Source organism: Lutzomyia longipalpis, chromosome 1 (genome assembly GCF_024334085.1).
Source record: "Lutzomyia longipalpis isolate SR_M1_2022 chromosome 1, ASM2433408v1".
NCBI lineage: Eukaryota > Metazoa > Arthropoda > Insecta > Diptera > Psychodidae > Lutzomyia > Lutzomyia longipalpis.
Window position 1 is genome coordinate 29085510 of NC_074707.1, and position 26821 is coordinate 29112330.

The following is a 26821-nucleotide window of genomic DNA, read 5'->3' on the forward strand; positions in this document are numbered from 1 at the left end:
GTGGCTTATAAATTACGCAAATTGTCTCGCACTTCAAATCATGAATGGTTGAAAGGTATACCACGTAGTATATATCACAGAGTTTCCCATCATGTGTGGGAGTAACAATAAACCAAACCAGAAATATTTATTGGACAAGAAGTGAGTGCATTGAAACAATTAGAAACAATTTAGCTTTCAATTAACTCATCTCTGATGATTTTCTTTACCTCTTTGTATTTATTTAAAATTCTTGCCACAAGCGTGAACTTAAATTTACTCTGATGTCAGGTTATTGATGCATATAAGCCCACTAAAAATTTTTCGTGTAGACTACGATGTGTACGGGCGTGAGTGGAAGAAAGATGGCACAAGAAGTAGGGTGGTATAGGGAAATTGTTGCATTTTCTATTAATAAATTCATCGCAGAAATAATTTTGAAGCTGCATGCTTGTGTGTGGTCAAGATGATTTTAACATGATTTTGTTTTACATGAAAGAAGACAGAATTTTTGGGGTTACGCCAAGTTTATATAATCAATTTGAACTCGTGAGATTTTGACGGAGAGAGAGAGCATCTTTTGAATAAAAGAAATCTCCCAAATGATGCATTTAACACATTTAACTCTTTGTATATAAAAGAAAATAATTCTTGATGATTTCCCTATAGAAACTTTCTCTATAAGTTTATGATATAACTATCAAATGTTGCATTAAAGAACTTTGAAATATTCTGTGATAGGAGAGAATATTTTTAAATGAATAAAAGAAATAAAATTCGTTCAATTAAACATTTTAGAAGTCCTTTCCATCCTTGAAAAAATCACATGGATTACAACTAAAAATAATAAAAATAAAAAGAAAGAGAATTAATTTTAAAAAAATAATTATCCCATCATTAGGTGGACAACTCTTCCCTGACTGGTGAATCTGAACCCCAATCCCGAGGCCCCGAATTTACGCATGAGAATCCACTTGAGACAAAGAATTTGGCTTTCTTCTCCACCAATGCTGTTGAGGGTACGGCTAAGGGTGTCGTTATCAGCTGCGGTGATCACACTGTAATGGGACGTATTGCTGGTTTGGCATCGGGTCTGGATACGGGTGAAACCCCAATTGCCAAGGAAATCCACCACTTTATCCAACTTATTACTGGCGTGGCTGTCTTCTTGGGCGTCACCTTCTTCGTTATTGCCTTCATCTTGGGCTACCACTGGTTGGATGCTGTTATCTTCCTCATTGGTATCATTGTGGCCAATGTGCCCGAAGGATTGCTCGCCACTGTCACTGTATGTCTTACACTAACAGCTAAGCGTATGGCCTCGAAGAATTGCCTCGTGAAGAATCTGGAAGCTGTGGAAACTCTTGGGTCAACATCCACAATTTGCTCCGACAAGACGGGCACCCTAACGCAGAATCGTATGACTGTGGCTCACATGTGGTTTGACAATCAAATCATCGAGGCTGACACCACAGAGGATCAGTCTGGTGTGCAGTATGATCGTACCAGCCCTGGATTCAAGGCACTCTCACGCATTGCGACCCTCTGCAATCGGGCTGAGTTCAAGGGTGGTCAAGATGGTGTTCCGATTTTGAAGAAGGAAGTCAGTGGTGATGCTTCGGAGGCTGCTCTGCTCAAGTGTATGGAATTGGCTCTTGGCGATGTTATGTCCATCAGGAAGCGCAATAAGAAGATTGCTGAGATCCCATTCAATTCCACCAACAAATACCAGGTGTCTGTGCATGAAACTGAAGATTCCGGGGATCCACGCTACCTGCTTGTGATGAAGGGTGCCCCCGAGCGTATTCTTGAACGTTGCTCAAGTATTTTCATCAATGGAAAGGAGAAGGTGCTCGACGAGGAGATGAAGGAGGCATTCAATAATGCCTACCTGGAGCTGGGAGGATTGGGTGAACGTGTGTTGGGATTCTGTGACTTCCTCCTGCCATCTGATAAATTCCCCACTGGATTCAAGTTCAACACCGACGATCCCAATTTCCCACTCGACAATCTGCGCTTCGTTGGACTCATGTCCATGATTGATCCTCCTCGTGCTGCTGTACCGGATGCTGTGGCCAAATGCCGTTCTGCTGGTATCAAGGTAAGGCTCTTTAAACTTTTTAATTGGCTTTTTGTATCCTTCGTACTAATTTATGTTCTTTTATTTCTTCCTACATCAATAAAGGTTATCATGGTAACTGGTGATCATCCAATTACCGCAAAAGCCATCGCCAAATCTGTGGGCATTATCTCCGAAGGCAATGAAACCGTCGAGGATATTGCACAACGTCTCAATATCCCTGTTTCCGAGGTCAATCCACGTGAAGCTAAGGCCGCTGTTGTGCACGGATCTGAGCTTCGTGAATTGTCATCGGACCAACTCGACGAGATCTTGCGCTATCACACTGAAATTGTGTTTGCCCGTACATCGCCACAGCAGAAGCTGATCATTGTTGAGGGGTGCCAGCGTATGGGTGCCATTGTGGCGGTAACTGGTGATGGTGTAAATGATTCTCCAGCTCTCAAGAAGGCCGACATTGGCGTAGCCATGGGTATTGCTGGATCTGATGTGTCCAAACAGGTAAATTCCAGATTTATTTACTCTGTGCACATACATTTTAAACTAAAAGTTATGTTATCTCTTTGCAAATTGTCCCGGGAATTAATCCTCGCGCAATTGCCTATTTGTAATGAACTTTAAGTTTTTTTTTTCAAGTGATTTCCCCATAGGCACATGGAATTTCCTAAAGCTTTGATTGATAGAATTGAAAGAAAAATTTATAATAAATGAGAAGACTAGTTATTAAATTTGGAAGAAAAAAAAGAAAACATAAATGAGCATGGAATGTCGAGTATTTGCTCGATTAGCATCTATGGTTGTCTCCAATGTGTGCCTCGTATGATGTCTTTAAGTGGACAAGAGATGGCAATAAGAAATTAAATCTCTAAAGAATTAAAAGTATTTCCACCCTTATTTACATTTATTTGGTGAAAATTAACAATTTTTTCCTTTATTATTTTTCTAAAAAAATTTTAGAATGAAAAATAAATCTTTCAACATTTTCTCACAATTTTTAAACATTTCCCTTTCCTTTTATCAATTCTTAGGCTGCTGACATGATCTTGTTGGATGATAATTTCGCATCAATTGTCACTGGCGTGGAGGAGGGTCGTCTCATTTTCGACAATCTCAAGAAATCTATTGCATACACCCTCACATCAAACATTCCCGAAATCTCACCATTCTTGGTATTCATCTTGTGCGATGTTCCTCTGCCACTTGGAACTGTAACAATTTTGTGCATTGATTTGGGAACTGATATGGTAAGTTGCAATTTTTCATTATTCTTCTTTCCTATATTAATCATTTTACCACCATCAAGGTAATTTTCTCCTTTCGAGGAGGAGAGTTTTGATATTTCTCTCACAATTTCTTGATATATAAAAATCATTTATTTTTTTATTGCAAAAATACGTCGTAATCAAAATTTTCAACAACTACAAAAAATTGGCAATTTAAATTATGGAGAAGATGATACGATATAATAATCAGGAAGAAAATTAATTGAAGGGAAATGAAAATATTATATATCACAGAATTATTTTAGGAGGATGAGAAACTAATTTATGTTATAACAATTTTTATATCGCTGTATTCGAAAGAAAAAAAATCTCGCGGAAATCATTTCTATTTTCAGAGTACAATTTTCCTTAAAATTTTTCGTCCCATATATTTGTTTAAACGGTTACATATTGTAATTCTGTAAATGTTAATATTATGCAATTATGGCGACTATTTAGGTTCCAGCCATATCTCTAGCTTATGAAGAATCCGAATCTGATATTATGAAAAGGCGTCCACGAAATCCCTACTCTGATAAGCTCGTCAACGAGAGGTAATGGGCACTTTCTGTTGCAGCAACTTGTGAGAGAAAATTCTCTGTATAATCGCCATGCAAGATCTTATACACATCTTTTCTATTTTTTTTTTAAACTTATATTCTTGTGATCAATTTCACGTAGAGATTTCTTTATCAAAAGAACTTATTGAAACAAAAAATAATCCATATAGCAATATATCTTATTCAATCCACTATCTATTTAAAAAAAAAAATAGACAAAAAATATTTATTAGTGTGATAAAGAAAACAAATTAAAATTTAAAAATCCAATCGACGATTTGATTTTGAAAAAGAAAAGGAAGATCACACTAATAAAAAAATTACAATCAGTATTAGCTCAATATGTATGGCTATTTTGCGTGTGATATGCTCGAAAATGGCGCTGAAATTCAATTATTTTTACTAAATACTTTTTCTTAACTATTTATAAATACTCATATATCGTATTTATCACATATATTGGATCTCTCTGAAAGTTTGTTTATATAAATTTGTCCTACCACTACCTATTTACAAATTTTGATTAATGCTAAAAGTACATAGCTGCGGTGATGAATGTGACGTGCGATACCATATTTTATATTTCCTTTTCTTATAAGGATGCTACGCGCTATCTCCCTCTTTAGCAGCAATAAATTGCACAACGAACAGGCAATTTATTGAATTCTGGTGAAGAAAGCAATGCATCTTCTTGTTTGGGGAATAAAATAAATAATAAATTGAAAATCGATTGACAAATAACGAATCCCATCCAAGGAAAGATATGAAAAATGCATTGAAAAGAATAATATAGGACTTGTAACAAACTTTTCAAGAGATCTAATAAAAGTTAAACTATAAACTGATTGCTAAATAAATTTCTTTTGTCTCATTTTAGAAAGATGAAAAAAATCAAAATTATTTTTCTATGCTATGTTTGTATAGTTTGAGGATTTAATTTCTAAAAAAAAAATACAAAAATAGGGAAAGCTCTGCTAAAAGAGGAAGACAATAAAATAAAAAAAACGAATGCACATTGGACGAATTTATTGCATAAAACATTCTACAAACATGACATGGGAAAAGAAATAGCTTTATTTTTCAAATATATACAATCTTTCTCTTAAATTCTCTGTAGATAGAATTTGCATTATGTTTTTCCAATTTATGATCGTCATTTTGATCAACAGAGTTTTCTGTCTCTAAAAAAATATATGCGAAAGACATATAAAGGTATGTTGCGACATATGATTCGTGATTTTTTTTTTTTCAACTTAAAAGGGTACCTCATTAAAACCACTTTTTATTTCATAAACCATTAAAAAAAATATTTATTTTTAACATTTTTGTTAATTAATACAGAATTTTCCTGTAAAATTGATTTATCTGCCAAAGAAACCATGTCCAATGATGGAAGTTATAACTGATGAAGAATTTTCTTAAATAATTGCAATATATAGGTACCGGCCATTTCTTTGGCATATGAAGCTGCCGAAGCGGATATTATGAAAAGACCACCCCGAGATCCCTTCAACGATAAATTAGTAAATTCCAGGTGGATTTTTATTTTTTTTTATTTGACTCTCCTTTTTTATTTCTAATTTAATTACTAAAAAAATCATTTATCCGTGGTCAAAAGAATAATCCATAAAAGTGCTTCTAAATTTCTTAACTCATTTATAAAATTTAAAATTAAAAAAATAATCAATTTACCGAAATAAATTGGCCAGCTGTGCAATGTTTTGGTAATAAATAGGTTTGTTAGATATTTAGATAGATTTACTAATCAAAACTTAGGCTACGGACTTCTAAATTAATTAGCATTTTTCACAATTTTACCTATCCCATGAAATTCTATGATGGCCTTGATTTATGAAATTACATAGCAGAAATCATAGTTATTTCAATGGAATAGGTGATTTGGGTTTCTGAGAATTAACTAAACGACTAAAACTGACCTACTTGATACTGTGTTGTGTAAAAATCTTTACTAAATAAAATAATACTCTTAGCGTTATAGATGCGCAAAATAACGAAATAACAAAAATAATATTTCAGTAAGATAAAACAAAATGGAAGTATTTGTGTTAAAAAAAATACAACAGGTAGGAAATATCACAAAAACAAAACACAAAACTACACTGACATTATATCGCCTTTGATAAATTTACAAGAACAAATACATAGTACATATTACATACATAGTGTATTTTGAAAAAAAAAAATACACCATTCAAAGACAATTGATCTGCGTAAGAGAAACAGGAAAAGTATGGCGAGAAAAATACGTTTTTAATTTTTATTTATAATATCATTTTCCTCCTGAAAGTATTGAGTTTATTTTATCCTCCCAAAAAAAAAAGTATTAACATTATTTTTTCCTTTAGTCAACCTATTTAGATGAAAAGAAACATTTTCATTCCATTGTATCTCTCCCTGAATGAGCTGCAACATTCATAATTTTTATTTTATATATTATACGCACAGAACTGAATCATTTTCTCCATTTATCATGTTTTCTTTCTTGGTCGTGGTAGAAAAAAGAACAAGAACATTGAAATATCATAAAACAATGAAATAATGGTAAAATCCTTGATAACTGAATCATTCTTCTCCTCATAGAAATCCCCCAGAAATCATTCAAGAAAAAATCATTCATCTGAAATTTTGAGTTTATTTTTTATCTTAATTTTGTTTGATTTTCAAAAAAAAAATTATTGATGATGTGTTAAACTAAAATGTGAGCGTGATGTGTCAATATAGGTCCCAGCTATTTCGTTAGCATATGAGGAAGCTGAATCTGATATTATGAAAAGACAGCCAAGGAATCCCTTCACCGACAAGCTGGTGAATGAGAGGTAAACAAGTCCTTTAACAAACCACACACTCGAAAGACAATGAAAAAAAAGGAACAAGTTGAAAATATTGCAATTTTGTGCTACATAAAATGGTATACAATATGCAAACGCAGCTATATACGAAAAATCGCAATCAAATTTGATTCCTTTTCTCCTTATTCTTGTTTTCTCCTTTCTTATGTTTTTTTTTTTATTTTCCTATTATTTATTTATTTTCTTATTTAGCTTATATTTGTTTTTTTTTTACTGTCTTTTATTTTTCAAAGTCTCTCTTCAGTATTTTCTTTCTTGCAAAAGTAATGTCTTTATTTTCTATTTTTCTTATACTTTATTTTTTGTTTTTTTTCTGCATTTTTTTCTTTATCTTGTACGCGATGGTCTGCGATCCTCGTTGTTCGTTTGATAGTGTGATATGCTATCTATCTATACTCTTCTAAGCTTTCGATATTTTCAGTTGAATGCCATTTACATGATAAAATAAATATTTTGATTTTTTGTTATTCAAAATCATTTTAATTTCTGAATTTTTCTAAATTCTTTTAAAAAATTGTATAAAAAATTATCATGTAAATGTCGATTTCAATATTTCTTTCTTTTATAATTATTTGTTAAAGCTCCTGTATAAAATGCAAAATTTGTACAGAGTTTGAAAAAAAAAAGATTTCAAATACTTTTTTTTATTTATACATATTGCTTTTGATGAAAATTTTTGTTTATAAGTGTTGTAAATAAAGCTATAGTCGCATATATCGTATACTCAATTTGAATTTTGATGAAAAACATTCTTTTCAAATTTCCAAAAAAAAAACAAATAATTATAAAAGGAATGATGCAATTGAAGATATTCATGTGATCAAACTATGAATTGTTTTTCACTTTGTTATCAATTTTTTTTGTATTGATGCTACGGTTGGAATTGGCACAAATATTTTAATTGGTTACTAATTGTTTGTATTAAAATTACTTTGTAAAAAACAATTGGCACTTGATATTTTGTATGAAATCAGACGACTAAAAAAGTTTTTTTTTTTTTTTCAAAAAATAAAATATCAATAACCGTAGAAATCAGTTTGGAAGTAAAACTCGGCTGGAATTTCTTCAAAATATCACTGTCTCATTATATTTTATTTATCTTATTAGGTTATAGGACATAAAATAGGTCTTCTTGATATATATATATGTCTCTTAATCTCTGTCTTTCTATCTCTTTCTCTCTGTCTATCTTATAGTTGAACTAAATGGTTTTCCTTCAAATTTCTATGATAAAGAATTTTAGAAGTAAAATTTTCAAAGTCAGATTGTGATAGTAGATTATTTTATTTTTCACGCAAGTGAGGATATTTAGTTTATTTTGTATCAATTTGAAATTTTTGTAGACATCAATCTCTGTGTGTGTGTGCGTGTTTCTCTCAAAAAGTCATCCATCCGTTGGCCAAAGAGAACGAGAATTTTACACACATTTTTTTTTCAAAACAAATTTATTCAAACAAATTCTAAGATTTCACTTTCATTACATTATTTATTTTTTTCAATTTCTTCTTTCCCTACACACGATACAAAATATACTAATTAAACCAAAACACGCTACACAAGCTATATATTTTTCGCCTTATTGGGATTTTTTTCTAACAAAATTATACTACACACATTTATCAGTATAGCCATAATACACGCATTTTGTCTATATTATATTACTTTCTTTTAACTTATAATAACATAATCATAATTATCTCGAATAATCCTTTAAAATTAAGGTAAGTGAGTTTTCACATTAAGTGCAATTCTCTACTCTCTTCTCGCAATAAAGGTATCTTTACTTTGCAAAGTGATATAATATATTCTATAAGGAGAAAAAACATTTTTATTTTTATTTTTTATATTTCATCATTATTCTAAAAACATAAAGATCATTATTACTCATTGAAATACATTTTAAAGCATTGCCCTTCATACTCATTTCCGTTCGTAGTCCCCTTGATTATTTGAACGAATATTTTCGTATTTATGATTAATTTGAAATTTTAGATTTCTCCTTTTTTTTTTAAATTTATCTACATTACAGAAATAGGTATTATACTCGTTCATACCATAGGTATTATCATTGTAGAAGGATTTTATATAGTAATACAATCTCTGAAGGGATGAAAAAATCCAAGAGTTCCGTACCTTCCTCTTTTGAGGGGAACGTAGATGGCGCGCGGACTGGTGCAAATTCGGGGGTAAGCGAAATGCAAGGAGGACCTTCCTCCCATTCACAAGATCATTTGCTTGCGAGCGCTCATAGTGATCACTTGAAGGGTCGCATGAGCTGAGCGTTTTTTCTATATGGACTTTTTTCTATATGGACTTTTTTCTGTATGAACTTTTTTTTGTACCTACGGTGAGTGGGTTGCAGAAGAGGTGCACAAAAAAGGGCTGAAGGAAGAAAAATGTACACGGAGTTGAGTTCAAAACTTGCAACATTTTTGGTTGTACATGAGTGGGAATGAACAGAAATATATTTTCTTTCCCTTTTGCACAATGAGATCTTCCAAAGTCTCGAAGAGCACAAATTTTGTCTTTTCGAGCAAAATTCTGCCTCAAACACGCTGGCTCATTCAATACGAGCTGATATTGTTACTAATGAATTGAAAATGCTCGATATAATCTTTTATTTATTTTAAAAAAAAATTAAAGGGCTTTTTCAATCACTTTTTGAGTAAACTTTAAATCAAAAATCTTGTAAAGGTTAGGTAGTAAATTAATAATTTTGGAACTCTGTGAAAATATATGTAAGTTTTGAAAAAAAAATTTTTTTTAATAATTATTCAAAAAATGAAATTGAATTGATTAAAATAAGATAATTAATCAATATTTGGCTACACCAGAATAACAAAAATTTTTTCTATTAAAAAATAATAGAATAAAAGAAATTCTATTTTCTATTCTATGAACAAAACTTTTTATAATTTTCAGCGATGTTTCGGTATATTAGCTGTGATTTTTTGTTGCTCGGAATTTAGGATTCATAATTGAGATATTTGAAGTAGAACATCGACTGCATCATTATGTTGAAAAGATTGTCAGATCATTTTTAAGAATAAAAAAAAAGTACTTTTAGAGTGTTAAGAAAAAATTAGATATTCTTAAATATTTTTATTTAAACGCCTTTTCAATATTTCTTCACTAGCTGGGTAGTGCAGAATACGAAATACATGAGTGTTTTTAACTAACTTAAAGGGATTTCTTTGTATAATTATTTTAACCTGGACATGTCACTTGTGGCGAATTCAGTCAGTAATGTAAGCAGTTTGGAGTCGCTTCGTTCTAATTTAGCTCGCCTCACATCGCGTAAGTTTTTGATAAAAATTAATTGTTAATAAAAAAAATAATATTAATGAATAGAGATTCAAAAGAATTCCTAAAATATTGGTAAAAATTAGCTAAAAATTGGGCTACCTGAAGGGGGGCTTTGGGGGGAAAATGAATACGGCCACTCGAAACCGCCTGATATAGGGAGCCTCTGTTCCAAATTTCATCATGATCGGACAAACGGTGTAGATTTGTATAGCTGTACAGACAGGACGATTACCAACAAACAGACCTTTCTTTATTATATAAATAGGTATTTTCTAGCCTTCCATTCGAAAAATGTCATGGTTGATAAATTTGTATAATTCCCTGTTTTAGTGGTTAAACACCACGGATATGTAACGGATTAACAGATGAGAGGTTTGATTAAAGACTGCAATTAATATCTTAGGTAAAAAATCATTTCCAAGGCTGGAAAATACCATCAACTTAATTTACCCCACCGGTGACTATATTTATCCGTTGACTTTCACGAAAAGCAAAGTGGAAAGATAGGAAAAGCTCAAAAACTCATATTCTCTCAAATGGCCTAAGAAATTGTAGGACAGAAAATATCGTACAAGATTGACCTATCGAGGAAAATATCTTGCCTTTCGGTAATCCAGCAGAGAAACATATATACAAATTGACTTAATTTGCCCCAGCCCCAGACGTCAGATTGTGAGCCCAATTTTTTTCTAATTATTTATTATATAAAGTTTTCTGTCCCATGATCCATACGATTTCACACTAATAAATCTTAAAGATGGGATAAAAATTATGACAAAACATCACTGAAAAGTATAAAAGTTGTGTTCACTTTCTTCTTTAAACTGACCAATTTAATTTTTATATTATTCTGGTCTAGCCAAATATTCATTATGTTTTTTTAATCAATTCAATTTTTTTTAATATAATTTTTTTTCCATAGAGTGCCTAAATTATTAATTTACTACCTAACCTTTACAAGATTTTTGATTTAAAGTTGACTCAAAAAGTGATTGAAAAAGCCCTTTAAATTTTTTTTATATAAATAAAAGTTTTCTATTGCAAATTTTGAATTCATTAGTAACAATATCAGCTCGTGTTGAGTGAACCAGCGTGTTTGAGGCAGAATTTTGCTCGAAAAGACAAAATTTGTGTTCTTCGAGACTTTGGAAGATCTCATTGTGCAAAAGGGAAAGAAAATATATTTCTGTTCATTCCCACTCATGTACAACCAAAAATGTTGCAAGTTTTGAACTCAACTCCGTGTACATTTTTCTTCCTTCAGCCCTTTTTTGTGCACCTCTTCTGCAACCCACTCACCGTAGGTACAAAAAAAAGTTCATACAGAAAAAAGTCCATATAGAAAAAAGTCCATATAGAAAAAACGCTCAGCTCATGCGATCCTTCAAGTGATCACTATGAGCGCTCGCAAGCAAATGATCTTATGAAAGGGAGGAAGGTCCTCCTTGCATTTCGCTTACCCCCAAATTTCTTTAAAAAGACCTCATGCGCCATCTACCTTCCCCTCAAATGAGGAAGGGCCGAAACGATTTGGGCACTTTCGCCCTTCTTTGTAATACTAGGTCTTATATAGCAAAGGTATTATCTTCTTCGTTATTTTTTCTACTCTTTTATAAAGGGTACTTATGCATTATGCGTACATACTTTACAAAATTATTTTACATAGAAAATTTAATATTGAAAATTATGTAATTAAATTTCTTAAGTTGCATTGTGGAAGTTTTCTTCGTTAACTAAAATAAGAATATTATTTTAACTAGTGCTAATTGCTCAACGAACTGATTAAGTGTAAGTTATATGCTAAGCACCTATAAATTTAAATTAAAAACAAATATTATTTTTCTAGATCAGTGTAGAACAAATTCGAACTTACAGATTCATTCTAAGCATTTGGCTAGATTACGAAAATAGCTCTAAACTATCCGAAAACTGTTTCCATACTACTTAGCTTTACTATAAGCTACCTCTACCACACACCGTGTAGTACCTACTATAGTGCACAGAAGTTTAACTAACTTAATAATTATTTAACACAAGGTCTCATTTTTTAAGTATTAGTCTTAGGTTTCAGTTAATAAAAAATGCCAGTAAAATTCTCTTATAGGGGTATTTTATGAATAAAAAAATATTATCTTCACAAAATTATAACAAATCTACCAGATTACATGCATCCTTTGCTGTACAAGTAAGTTTATTAAATAAGAAATCACATGAGAATGTAAGAAAGTACTAAATTAAGAAGAAAAGAGACATTTTTTTCTTGACAACATAATAAGATCTTAATATTTTTAATTTTTTTTATGTGAATCATTCGAATTATACAATAACTAGGAAAACATAGGCCCCTCAATTTTAGTTTTACAATTTAAAAAAAAAGTCTACAGTACCTACATATACCTAACTTAAAGAAATTGTACAATGAAGTAATTATTATTTTATACGTTTAATTTTGAATATAAACGCCTTATATATAAGGTATATAAATATAAATGTAAATGCAAAGTAAAATATAACGGTAAAATATAAATATATAATATATAGCTACGTGGTACAGATTAAGGAGAAAAGGGAATGTACATGGTAAGTTTCACTTACGGGCTGTGATTCTTCCTTCAGAGGCCAAGTTAAATATTATGTAAATGCAAAGTCTAATAGTTAGCTGCAGAGTATGGATTAATCAGAAAAGGGAATGTACTGGTAAGTTTCACTTACGGGCTGTGATTCTTCCTTCAGAGGTCAGTCTGAGTGTGATATTTGATATAAGTTTGGTGGTGCAAACTCTGGGGGAAGGCTAACTCGCGCATTGGCTGTGATTCATGGCGCGAGTCATCCTTCCCCAGAGTTTGCACCACCAAACTTATATCAAATATCACACTTAGACTGACCTCTGAAGGAAGAATCACAGCCCGTAAGTGAAACTTACCAGTACATTCCCTTTTCTGATTAATCCATACTCTGCAGCTATCTATTAGACTTTGCATTTACATAATATTTAACTTGGCCTCTGAAGGAAGAATCACAGCCCGTAAGTGAAACTTACCATGTACATTCCCTTTTCTCCTTAATCTGTACCACGTAGCTATATATTATATATTTATATTTTACCGTTATATTTTACTTTGCATTTACATTTATATTTATATACCTTATATATAAGGCGCCCCGCTTCGCGGGGCGCCAAATAGTTACCGTACTAATTAAACATGCAACTATATATATATTTATATATTACCGTTATATTTTACTCTGCATTTATATTTATATACCTTATATATAAGGCGCCCCGCTTCGCGGGGCGCCTAAGAATTTGCGTATTAATTAAATAAAATATTAAAACCATTATATCTCCTGAACGGCTCCATAGCTTTTCTTAAATGACCTATCGTTGGAAAGGTATTGACCTCAGCTATAACATACTGAAATGTTAACGAAATGCATAGTACAGTTTTTGAGATATTTAGACTTAAAAATTTTGGATATGCAAAATATTGACTTTAGCGCCTCTTGCGGTCATTCCTCGAAGTTACAATGTTCTAGACATTTGTAGAGCTTTCTAAAACCTTTCATTTGCGCTTGATTTGATCAAAATCGGACCAATAGAACCCGAGATATTTAATGCTAACTTTGGAAGGCTATATCTCGAGAACGGCGACATAGATTTTCTTCATTTTTGGCATGGTGCTAGATAATATAGTCAGCTACAACATACTAAAATTTCATCAAAATCTATCGTACAGTTTTCGAGATATTCATCGACAACTAATCGAAAATTTTGTTTTTGATTTTTGGCCCCCTAGCGGTCACTTTTGAAAGTTCAGATATTCTAGTGAGTTGTAGGGTTTGTTGAGAGCTTTCATTTGAGCTTGAGTTGATCAAAATCGGTCAAGCCGTTCTCAAGTTATGGCCAATTTTCGATGAAAAATTGTGGCGGCCATATTGACTAAACGGCTTGACCGATTTTCGAAAATGAGGTATCGTTGGAAAGGTCTTGATGGTCCCTACAACATATCAAAATTTCAGATTTTTAGCTATAACAGGGCCTGAGATATAGTGAAAACAAAATTTTGGGGTTGTCTAAAATGGCGGACGGAGGGGTGGGGGGGTGGATTTGACTTCATAATCGGATGTCTTCCACCCGATATATGAACTTTGCCGTTTACCGCAAGTCTCTATCTATTACCGTTCTCTTGCAATTAAGCCTTATACGACGGCCGGACGGACGGCCGGCCGGACGGACGGCCGGAAAAGTTTTTTGGAGCATACGTTTTTTGGAATGTGGGGACCCTAATTCGTGCTCATACCAAGTTTGAGCCCGATCGGACAACATTGCATTTTAGGTGGTAGACAGAAGCTGTGCTATTCTTTTCTTCGAAAGAATCACAGCTAAAAATAGTGACAAAAACACGAAAAGAAATCATAATTTTCTTCAAAAACTATTAAGATTTTCTTATAAAAATGTATACATTTTGTAAAAAGAAGTATATAAATAATTGGCTTGTAAATTTTGCGTACAATCGTTGCTTATTTCGTTTAATTAATTCGTGTGTTTCTGTTTATATTCTGTACATTCTTATTGGTCTATCCCATATTAATTTCGATTTATATTTGTTAAAAAATAAATTATCAATTGCACCAATATGGGACAGTTCAGTAAAAAATTCACCTAAAATACAATGTAGGGCCTTCAAAAAATTACCAAAAGCACATTTTACAAAAAAAAGAAGAAGAAAGAAAAAAATAAAACAATAATAGGAATAATAATAAGAGAAATAATAAAAACTAAGATTTTGTGTGCTTATTGTAGAAAATTAACTATGATTTATTTTAAATTGGTAGTGTTAAAGAATTTCTATTCAATATCTACATTGAGTCTCGACATAGTAAGATAATAAATACGTGTTTAATCTAATATTTATTCACTCATCTATTGCTTTTTTATGACTATACTAATATGGAACGTTTTTTAGGTTTTAAACAAATGAATATAATCTAAAATTATCATTTCGTCATTTTTCTTGGCTAATGCATTCACTTTTTGTAGACATTTTTGTCATATTCTTATTCATCATTTTAGATTTTCACACTACCTATCTTTTTTAATGATGAAACATTTTTTCAGATTACATCAAATTAATAAATAAAAGAAAAAATATATAAAATAAAAACACAATACGCCATATTTTGAAAAATTCCTCACATATTTTTCAATATTTTATTCATATTAGGATAAATTTTTTGATAGAGTAATTTTTTTTTCATATAATGTGAAAAGTGGTAATAAGTTTTTTTTTTCATTTTTGAGATATATTTAATAATTTTATTGTGCAAATTTTTTAGCTAATCTCTCCTCCTTCAAATCTTAACTATCATGCTACATAGTAACATAATAGAAAAAGATTCTTACTAAAAAAAAGAAAAGAAAAAAAAACAAAAGAGAAAAAAAGATCATAAATTTTGTCTCATCTGTAACACTATGCTTTCTTTTCTTCTTCTCTTTCTCTGTTTGTATTTTTAACCCGCTGAACTTTAATGTTGATAATTGCAAAGGTGCCGGCCATTTCATTAGCTTACGAAGCGCCCGAGAGTGACATTATGAAAAGGCAACCCAGAGATCCGTACCGCGACAACTTGGTCAATCGCAGGTCAGAATTTTGTCCTCGGAATCTGGTGGTAGTTGTGCCTTTTATGAACCAAAAAAATATCAATTTTTGTCATTATTATTTGAAATTTCATTTTTTTTACCGAACATCTGTATTCGTTTCATGGCAAAAAAAAGTTTTTCCTGTAATGAGATGAAATGAATCAAATTTCCATCAAAAGGAAAATGACTTTAGATGATTTTTTAAAACGTTTTGTACCGCATTAGCATATCTTTATAATTTATTTGGTCCCGAAGCTTTTGAAAGTTTTTTTTTTTGGGTTAACAGCTTAAAATTTTTCAAAAAATATTCCCTCCCAGAATCAATTGATTATTTAGTATGTTTTTCTTAGTAATTCGGTAATCCGATAAAGTCATTTTCAGTGATTTTGTCTATATTCATGTATATTTTTTGTCGTAAACACAATTTACCAACAATTTTTTGTAAAATAAAAAAAATCAAAACCAACTGAATCGTTTGGATTTAAAAAAAAACATTTTTTTTTCAAAATTTCCTTTAAAATAAAAAGTTGTTTTTTTGTAATTATAAAAAATATTACTTTTATCAATCCAATCGATTCTGTTGTTTAATTTTTGTCCCTTTTTTATTAAGTTACATATATCTGTTGTTAAAAGAACACCAAATTTTATTCGTTGGTAAAATGCAAAAAACAATCATATATAATTGTTGTGACGTTCTCACACCTTTTCACCCCCCTTGTTATTTTGCCAAAATTCCGTTGAAGAAAAAAGTCTAAGAACGAATTCTAAATGTGCTTTAATTGTTCTCTTAATTTTCTTTATCCGAAAATATGCAATTTTCAAAAAAAAAAACTTCTGAGAAAATAATAATTTTTAAAAGCTCTTTATATTTCCTAAAAATGCAAAAAAAAAAAGAAAAGTTTTTGAAAGATGGGAATGGTTGTTGCGTCTTCACCCCTGCAATTTCCAAAAAAATCTTTTTGTTTCTTCTATTTAATTTTGGAGCAGTAGAAAGTTTCTTAATATCTGTAGTGGATCATCATTGGAGTTTTTTGCTGGCAAAATAATTAAATTTTTTGTGTAGATACAAAATCTGGCTTTAAATGTATTTTAGGAACAGTTGTTCCTTGTTCTATTATTATTTTATGTTTATTTTCTTTTCTTTTTTAAAATAGATTATGAATAGAAATTGTTCCCTTAGGCCAAGGAAAGAACATTTAGATGTTTCTTCATTGTAATTCTCTGTCTCATTCTGAAGTTGATGGAATATAATTTTCCATAAAAAAATAAATAAAATTTACTTTTTTTTTAATTTTTAAAATTATTGGAACTTTAACTTTAAATAAAAGACTGAAGATTTTTGCGAGGAAAAATATGTCCATCAACTTCAACAAATTATGCTTTTTAGTCTGTAAATTATGTAAATTCAATTCTTTAAAATATAGGTATACATAGGAGTTTTGAGTAAACAATAAATATCAAAATAAACATACATAGGTACACCACTAAAAGAAAAAAGTCCCCTTGAAACGTCTCCCAAAAAGTGATAAAGAAATACGTAATAACTAACTCTCTAGATGGTTTCTAGATAAATCTTATTCAACATTTTAGTTCTTTTTTTAAATTTATTTCCTCACAAGATTACTTTTAAAAATTAAGCACATTGCACTACGACACCATGGAAAACACTTTATTTATTCTTTTAGAGGCAATATTTCCTTCTCACTTACCACAAAAACCATCTCACACACACATTTATTTTACACAGAAAAATATCACTGAAAACACACAAACTTTAAAGAATTATTTTTAAAATAATTATTTAATAAAAAAATGTATAGAGTAAAAATGAATATAAAAGAAGGTAAACTGATGGAAATGATCAACTGCGAGAATCGTAAGTTTTTATTATGTAAAATATGCTTCTTGGTCATGTTTGATATGCTTGGCAATGGCTTTGGGAAATTCTTACTAATATATGAATGTTTTCTATTATTATAATCTTGTATTGTTTGTTAAGAAACTATTTATACTCCCCATATAATGATCAATTTGATTGCATGATAAACTTGTATGATATAATTCACTAATTTTATTAAACATTAATGAATTTATTTGTGCATTTAAAATTTAAAAAAAAAAGATAATTGGATTTTTATTTTTAAATCACAATGAAAAAGAAAATAAGTCAACCAAATAATTAATGTATACCACACAAATAAATTCAACTTGTAAAAAAAAAACATAAAGCTTTTAACCATCGAAGGAATAATATAATAAATAATCAAAAAAAAATAGTAGATTCAATGGAATAAAAAAAATTAATATGGGATAAATCTCATCGAATCTAGGTTGATCTCAATGGCATACGGCCAGATTGGTATGATTCAGGCAGCTGCAGGATTCTTTGTGTACTTTGTAATTATGGCTGAGAACGGATTCCTACCGCAGAAGCTGTTTGGTATCCGTAAAATGTGGGACTCAAAGGCTGTCAATGATCTGACTGATTCCTATGGCCAAGAATGGGTAAAGAATTTTCATGAAATTTTAAAGTTGACTCAATTTTTATTTTTTCACACACTATACTACCCCCATATAGACCTATCGCGATCGCAAAACACTCGAATTCACATGCCATACAGCTTTCTTCGTGTCCATCGTGGTTGTGCAATGGGCCGATTTGATTATCTGCAAGACCCGCCGTAACTCCATTGTGCACCAAGGAATGCGCAATTGGGCTCTCAACTTTGGCCTTGTGTTCGAGACAGCACTTGCGGCCTTCCTGTCATACTGCCCGGGAATGGACAAGGGTCTCCGAATGTTCCCACTCAAGTAAGTACAATATCACAATTATAAAATATGTCCTAGTATTGCAAAATAGTCAAGTGTTAGGTAGATTTAAAATTTTCATACAAAAGCCACTGATATTTGCAGTATAAACAATGAATAAGTGGATTTAATCCACAAATAAATTCGCTAAATATAGTTTATCAGTGATTGATATGGATTTAATATTAAAAAAAAATTTCCGCATTGGTATTCCTATATAATATGATACATAGTTATGGAACTCATGTAACATAGCAGTTCTTCAATGGGATTAATAGTTAAGAAACATTGAGGATATTTCAAATGATTAGCAATTAGACAAAAAAAATGTAATTGTGACGTCATTGTTTGCATTTTTAAACAAAACTGTTTTCTAGTTGATGTGAATGAATGGAAATTGAAAAAAATCATTTAGGGATTTTTTTACTCTTTCTGTTTGTTCTTTCTGTCTCTATCTAATTACACGTATATCCCCTTAACCCTTTCGCGTCCAACGCGATATTTATTCTATAAACGATCTCAGATGACATTTTTCAGGCAAAACGTCTTCTTCGACTTCTTTTTCATGAATTACATGGAAAAATATGAAAATGTTTCATGTTTGGGTCAGGGTATGATCCAAAAAAAACGAAAAGATTAAGGTCCAATAGTTGTGTTTGAAAATGCTCAATTTTGACAAAATAATTTTTATTTATTGAGCCAAAATCTATGTATGACTATGTCTTTATGGTCCCTGAACATTTCAAGATCACAAAAGGACCCACAGGACCAGGAAAGACAAATAATCAAAAAGAAAATCGAATTTTTGACTAAAAAAAATGTCTTATTTGAAGTCCAAGAAATCCCCAAAAATTATTTTTACGTCATTCACCCATTGGATTCCTTATGGTCCTTAAGGTGGATATCGATTGTTTCCTTGAATGAGTTGAGGATTATCTCATATAGAGACGATTAAGTTGCTTTCTCGTCCATTTTATGGTTCTTTTTTTTTTCAATAATATTTATATTTCTGTGATTTTCATAAATTTTAATAAATATTCAACTTAAATTAATTAGCAGATTATCGCCTCTTGTGAATTCCAACTTGAGACAATGACTTTCTCGAATCTAGAAGTTTAATAAAATATCTAAAGTGGTTCATTTCAAATTAAATCAAATGTTAAAGATTTGAAATAAGTAGGTATTCACATTTCAATGATGCTACAAAAACATATTTCACTTGCGAATATATTGCAAATTATGTCAAGTGTGGCTTTAGCAGAATATCAAATTAAATCTCAGCTGTTTGCTGTTTGAAATTCTCCGTCTCAGAATCACAAGATCTGGTTCCCACTGCATTTTCTTTGCGTCTGTATTTTCTGGATTTTCCCAGAAATGTTATTAATGATTTAAATAACTCTCCGTACAACTCTGATTACTTTACATTCAATTACTCCTTCTTATATGTTTATTCCATAAAATTTGATTTATTGAGAAATTTCTATGCAAAAACATTTTTTGTATAGGTATGGTTGTTCTTGGGCTTCTTTTGAATTTTGCAAATGAGTATCCAATCAACATTTCATTGTGGGAAATGTTTCTAACTCAATGCTATGTTGTTAATTGGAAATTTAATTAAAAATCTCTGTATTTTCTCTTTTGTACAGATTCGTGTGGTGGCTCCCAGCCCTGCCCTTCATGTTGGCCATCTTTATTTACGATGAGACGCGTCGATTCTATTTGCGTCGCAATCCAGGCGGATGGCTGGAGCAGGAAACTTACTACTAAAAAAAAAACAAAGTGGAATGCAAAAAAAATTTGCAAATTGCTGCACATTCGAAAAGAGATGAAGCAAAAAAGCTATTAGTGAGTAAAACAAAAAAAACGATTACTTTCTCATCTTTCTGTTTATTTAAAAAAAAAAAAGAAAAGAAAAAAGAAACTTAAGAGAATTGTGAAAAAGAATGATAAAAAATACGACAAGACACAACATCTCAGAATGCTATTTCACAACCTTTTGATTTTCGGGGTAGCCTCATTTTCAACCAACTATACCATAATAGAAAGATTTGAATGGAAGTAAAATAAACAAAAAAGAATTATCTTATATAGTGAGAAAAAAACAAGAAAACAAGCAAGAAGTGAAAAATTAAACGTAGAATAAAGTTAAAAAAAAAAAATGAAAAATTACATTTAAGGCAGCAAAATTTTTAAATTTGTCAACATTACATTATTTTTTCATTTACTTTTACTTGAAGACAATGGAGTGTGAGGTGTGCAAAATGATAATAAAAAAAAAGAGAATACACAATATACGGAATGAGGAGCTATAATAGAGTTAAAGAAAAGAGAACTTGATTTTCGTGCAAGAGGATCATCAAATCAACCACCGTGAAAGAAAGAATATTTAATTGTAAATGAGGTATGATGGAAACAAATATTGGGTAATAACTTTTTCTTTTGCATGAAATGCAAAATGGAAAAGGGAATTCTTTAATGCAATAGAATGAAGGAAATCATTTATTTTATTAATTAATAAATTATTTATTGAGAGCATGATAAATTTACCCTGAAATTGGAAGTATCGCGCGAAGACAGGATTATCGATTTTTTGATAAATTTTTCTTCTTTTCATCCTCATTATTTTTTTGTATTTTTTAATAATATATAGTTATTTGTAATTACAGAGATGAAATATATTCGGTCAAGATTGAAAAATAAAATTTTTTTCTTTTCATTTTCTCTCATTCTTTTTGTGCCTGTTTTTTTGCAATTGGTTTTCTTTTTTTTTTTTTTGAAAGTTATTTTGAAAATTAAAAAAAAAGATTAAATTTCAACTATATGCAGAGTTTATCGATTTCGGATGCAGAAAAAAAATCTCGCGAAATAGGATGATGCTTTACAGACACAGGCACTCTAACTGGAAAATGCAAAGCGGAAGAATTATTTAAAAAAAAAAGAAAATTTTAAAAAATAAAGTAAAAACAACATTGAAAAAAATCATAAAGATACAAAAACTGCCTGATTGTTGTTGTTTAATTCTTAACATTAATATTTCATTTTTTATCGTATCGTTAAGATTGTAAATTTTCTTCTTCTGTGTTTTATTTTTAGTATAATAAAAATTTGCGATAGTAGACATTTCTCAAAAAAAAAATAAATTCAACACGTAAGAAAGTGTGGGTAAAAGAAAATTAATTTAATTTAAAATACATTATACTTTTTTTTCGTTCAAATCGGTGAGAAAGCTTATAGGAAGTAAATATATTAAAAAAATAGTAGTAAAACTTTTAATGAATTAAACTGTGTTGTTGCTGACGAGATAAAAAAAACCCACGGGAGGGCGAAATATAAATTGAGAAAATAATGTCTTTTTATTAGTATTAGGTGATGAGGAAAATGACAAAGTACATCATACAAATTGGCCTGATTTCAATGTGAATTAGTCGTACGGAAATTAAACGTACATGCTGTTAAAAATAAATGTGAAAGAAAATATTTAGACCGTCACAAGATGATATTTAGAAATTGACGTCACTTTCGTTTCAGAATTCTCCATCGACACATTTTTAATTTTTAGAGAAAAAGAAGTGTTCAATCTAGCGGTTGCTCAAGCAACCTAAGTTATTAAGGTTTTACGCCGTTACCTTTTGGTTTGGATCCCTTCAAAAAATTTTCTTATCTTTTTGAAATTGAAAAAGAAATCTATTAAAAACAATTTTTTCTACTTTTCTAAACGCTCTAAGCGTAAAAATTGAAAACTTCTTTTAAAAAAAAAACTTCTAAGAATATTTCTTTCAACATATTTCACATTATGCTAAATTAAAAGAAAAATCTATCGATCCTAACCAAAATGGTTCATTGTAATCCTAATGGAGTCCTTTATTTTTTCAATTTTCTGAGAGGAGCGCGGCACACAGAAAAAAAACAACTATCTAGTATTATATTTAAAAAATATATATATAGAACTTTTGAAAGAAACGAGAAGTAATGAATATTAATGACATCAAGCCGGACTTTAAAAAAAATTGAATAAATATAATTATGTTACAATTAATTATGTTTAATCTTATATTATAGTAAGTGAAAAAGAGGAATTAAATAGAACTGTATTTTTTGTTTGCAAAAAATTATAGATGAAAAATAATGAGAAAGAGAATAATAATTATTAAAAAATGATGAAAAATATATATAGAGATGAGGACAAAAAAAAACATTTTTAAAATGGAGAAAAAATCTAGTAGATATTAAAATTAATAATTATTAGATTTAAAAAATGAAAACACTGATGAAAGATAAAAATTTTAAAAAAGAGAAACAAAAAATTCTATTATTATTACATTAAAAAAAAAACAGATGAATTAAATTTAAATAAAAAAACAAGAGACAGGCTTACTGCCCATAAAAAAACATTTAAGAAATAAAAAAACACGTGGCATGTAAACGTTTTAATGTGAAATGGATTTAAAAAAAAAGTATGAAAAAGAGTAAAAAAAATCACATCCGTAGACGGCACAAGGTGTAAGATGAGAAAAATAATAAATAAATTGTATTTAGGCCTAGGACCTAAGCTAAATAATGAAAAGGTAAAAAAAAGATGAAACCTATATATACTGCTATATAAATGAAATATTAAATAATTTAATGAAAAGTAATTAATAAATTTAAAGAAAAAAATGAAAACCTGCGCTTCAGCCATCTTTTAGACAATTTTCACATTGACATGAAAGTGAAAGAGCAGAAAATACCATAAAGTCTTTCAACACGTTGAAGATACACGTACACGCGTCAAAGTGTTAAAGCAAAAAGAAAAAAAGATAAAACATAAAATGAACGTATAGATGCAAGTGAAGAGCGGAAAATTTATGCAATTTTTTTTGTTTGTTTGCTTCAGAAATTCACAAAATCACACACACAACACATACACGATGAATATAGTTGTTTGACATATTTTCCTCGTCAGAAGAGATATTAAAAAAGAAAAATTTAAAAATAAAAAAAGAGTTAAAACCATTTGCAGAGAAAAGAAAAAAAAGTGTTAATTAGCTTTATTTTAAAAGCTAGAGAAATTCCAAATGAGATTTTAGATGGTCTCAAGACAGAATAAAAAGAATTTTATGGACATGAAAAAACTCTTACAGATCAATAAAAGATTTCAACAAGATCAAATTCTTGTTTTTATTTTTCCCTTTTCCCCTTTCCAGTTTTATCTCGCAATATGAAAAGAGGTCAGAAATGGTTTGCGTTTCACGGTAAAATCTAGCCTGGTCAGTCTAGAACTATAAAATAATAACTTCTCTGATATTATTGATACCTAGCCTATATGCCCTACAACTTTAAGTAAAAAGTGAAAATCAAGGGCTTTTAATATTTCTAATTTTTCATTTTAAATCTATATAATAAAGAAAGGTCTCTCCAAAATATCGTGTCTGTTCAGCTATGCATTTCTACACCGTTTGTCCGATCGTGATGAAATTTGGTACAGAGACTACTGATACCAGGCGGTTTTCACCAACGACATTCATTTCCCCCCCAGAGCCCCCCTTCGTAGCGCCCTCATATAAAATTCATGCTTTTTTGACTACTTTTTGAATTTGGCGCCCTTTTTGGTACATTTTGTTCAAGAGAAAATGAGATGGATGCATTTTACCGCTATCCGTCTCCCTCACACTTTCAGTTTTTTACAGTTTTCTCGCGTTTTCCCGGAGCACCCGTAAGAGCCCCAGGAGCCCAAAAACTGCGTTTTATGCCCACAAATTTAGGAAAAAAACACGGAAATCACGAATTTTGGAGCTAATTCTGGCAAAAATATTTTCTTTTCTTTTCTTACAATTCGTGAGTTATAAGGTTTTTTGGCATTCTCACAAAAAAAACTTATAAATTTGTAAGATCTAAAAAGTTTCACAGTTCAACTTTTAGACCACGTCGCGAGAAACATTTTTGCTATAATAGAAAAGAAAAGGTTTTGGTATTCCGGCCGAATATTTTCTTATAACTTGTAAGAAAATCTTACAAAATCATATGTTTTATAAGGACCTGCCGAGGTGCTTTTTCAATCTTTTTGTGCATTTTGTGACCACCAAAGCATGATTCCTTATCGTCATAGGCAACAATTGACTACTTTGACGGATACTTTACATGAATATGAGTGTTTGGAATTGTTTTTTAACAAAAACTATTGTGAAATATGTGGAAAAACTCTGACCATTTTTTGTGAATTATGCCAACGAATGTCAATAATTTCCAGAGACTTGGCCTTGAGGAAGATGATTAGAATTATGCATTCACACAGGCACTGCATTAAAAGATACTTCTGTAGTGTAGAAAAAAGGCAAAAGTTAGAGTATGGGAAGACATTTTATTTAAGAACATTCTATGTAGGTACATAGATTCGCGACTTCTTCTCTTTATGGCCATTCCGTAGAGCTGGTCCCACCAATTTCTACTCCTTCTCAAATGCTTCCATCATTCCGCATAAGATTCTGCTTATTAAACAAAAATTTCACGCTGCCTGGGAGTTGTCCGGGTATTCCTTCCCGGAATCCGTGGATGCCACAGATGTTCAAAAGCTCCGGATGATTCAATTTTTTTTCCATGACAATCTAGATAAAAAAAAATTAAGAAAAAAAACTCTTAATTCATGGAAATTTTTTTGCATGGAAAATGCAAAAATACTTTAAAAGGGTTAAATTTTTACCAAAAATCGAATAATCCATTGTGTTTTGTTGATAAATTCACTTAACTTTAACCTCATTTTCTTTATTTACATTAACTTATTTCACTTCGTCTATCTTCGGTTTCACTTCGTTTGATAAAACTTAAATTTTAACAGCGACATCTGTTTTCGTGTTCTAATTTCGGAGGTTTGTGTATGTGTTACTATAAAAGAATGAAAAAGAAATTTTTGTGGGAATGCCAAATCTTACAAAATCCCTTGTAAGACGAAATAGATAGAAAAGAAAATATTTTTGTCAGAATAAGCTCCTTTGTCGAAATGCAGAAAAAAAGTTCGTTTAGTTCAAATTTTATGAACGAAGTTTTAAGAGAACTCTTATGGAAGAGTGGGTGTCCGTGCTTATTCGTTAAATCTCTTTCTCTTTCTCTCTTTAACGATACCAAAGAATCCAAGATTACCAGGAATGCTTCGTATGAGACTCACTAATACTAATACGCGCTGAATACCGAAAGTTGTTCAGTGCTTTTTTCGACTTTTACTGATAAAACTCTTTTTACATAAATATATTTTTTTATTAATTTGTTTTATAATGTTTTTTAAAAAATAAATATATATTTTTTGGAAAAGGGGAGACTGGGCAAAGTTGGTCATCTTACATTTCCAAGAGAATAAAAATCAACTCTTTTTCCCAATAATTTTTGTTGTTGTAAATTCATTAAAAGGAAACAAATATTATTTTTTTGGAAATTTAGGGGAGACTGGGCAAAGTTGGTCATCTTACATTTCTGAATTGGATTTTGAAGAGTAGAAAATGGACATTATTTCTTTTTGTCATATTTGTTTAGTTGCAATTCAGATAAAGGAAAACGATTTTTTTTGGAAATTTAGGGGAGATCGGGCAAAGTTGAACATCTTACGTTTTCTGAATTGGATTTTGAAGGGAATACTTAAAGTGACTTTTTTAACCCCGGTCTCCCCTAATAGAATTTTATAAATATTCGTAAAACACTATGTTCCATATAAATTTCTTTTTTTATTCTTGATTTGGTATTCCTCATACTTCTACCCCTTCTTTCTATCCCGTAACTTTGTGATTCATTACCTTTCAATTTAAGAATAGGGGAGACCGGGGTAAAAATAGTCATTTTGGAATTTTCAAATGCCAATTTCTCCCAAAATATAAATCGGAAAAAATTAGGGTGCAAAGCCTTACCAACCTATAATTTTTGACAGTAATTTGGAGGTTATCCGATCAGTAGTTTAGGAGTTAAAAATAAAAATAGATTTTTGGCCCATTTCCCAAACTTTTGCGTATTGAGAAAAACGCGTTTTCCGAAGTTTTCCTTCAGCAATTTTCCAATCTGATAATTTTTCTCACTAGCTGGGTTACTTCAGAAAACGTTGCCAAGGTGTATTTTTCATTAACTTTTAATGATTTTTCTCTACAATTTTTTGAATCAAAACACACCCCTTGGGGTAGATCTAGTCATCCCATGTAAATCATATGGGAGATCGAAATTTTTGGCATATTTTCTATTCATTTGTTGCAAAATGGCGTGTTTGCGAAAATCGCAAAATTCTCTGTTTTAGTGCGTATAAAAGTGAAATTCCTTGTCGCGAATCAAAAAGTGAGAAGTTTAGCTATCAACTACTATCAATC

At 30.6% G+C, this 26821-nt stretch overlaps 3 protein-coding genes across 12 annotated transcripts in view; 1 reads left to right on the forward strand and 2 right to left on the reverse strand.

Moving 5' to 3' along the window:
* The window catches only part of LOC129797447 (sodium/potassium-transporting ATPase subunit alpha), a 55772-nt gene extending 32118 nt beyond the window's left edge, over positions 1-23654 (forward strand). For 4 of the 9 annotated variants that reach the window (XM_055840014.1, XM_055840020.1, XM_055840017.1 and 1 more), the window contains 7 exons: positions 881-2080; positions 2165-2560; positions 3088-3303; positions 15605-15699; positions 18029-18203; positions 18277-18509; positions 20153-23654. In XM_055840014.1, the coding sequence (XP_055695989.1) occupies positions 881-2080; positions 2165-2560; positions 3088-3303; positions 15605-15699; positions 18029-18203; positions 18277-18509; positions 20153-20273 (2436 nt within the window). In that variant the 3' untranslated portion in view covers positions 20274-23654. Of the gene's footprint in view, positions 1-880; positions 2081-2164; positions 2561-3087; positions 3304-5320; positions 5416-6623; positions 8811-11635; positions 12518-15604; positions 15700-18028; positions 18204-18276; positions 18510-20152 lie in introns of those variants that run through there. The other 5 variants (XM_055840015.1, XM_055840018.1, XM_055840019.1 and 2 more) reach the window with 3 other exon arrangements.
* The window catches only part of LOC129797635 (cytochrome P450 6A1-like), a 690618-nt gene that overhangs the window by 554577 nt on the left and 109220 nt on the right, over positions 1-26821 (reverse strand). The gene's annotated exons all lie outside the window — the stretch shown is intronic.
* LOC129797630 (cytochrome P450 6a9-like) overlaps positions 1-26821 on the reverse strand; it is a 667408-nt gene that overhangs the window by 554577 nt on the left and 86010 nt on the right. The gene's annotated exons all lie outside the window — the stretch shown is intronic.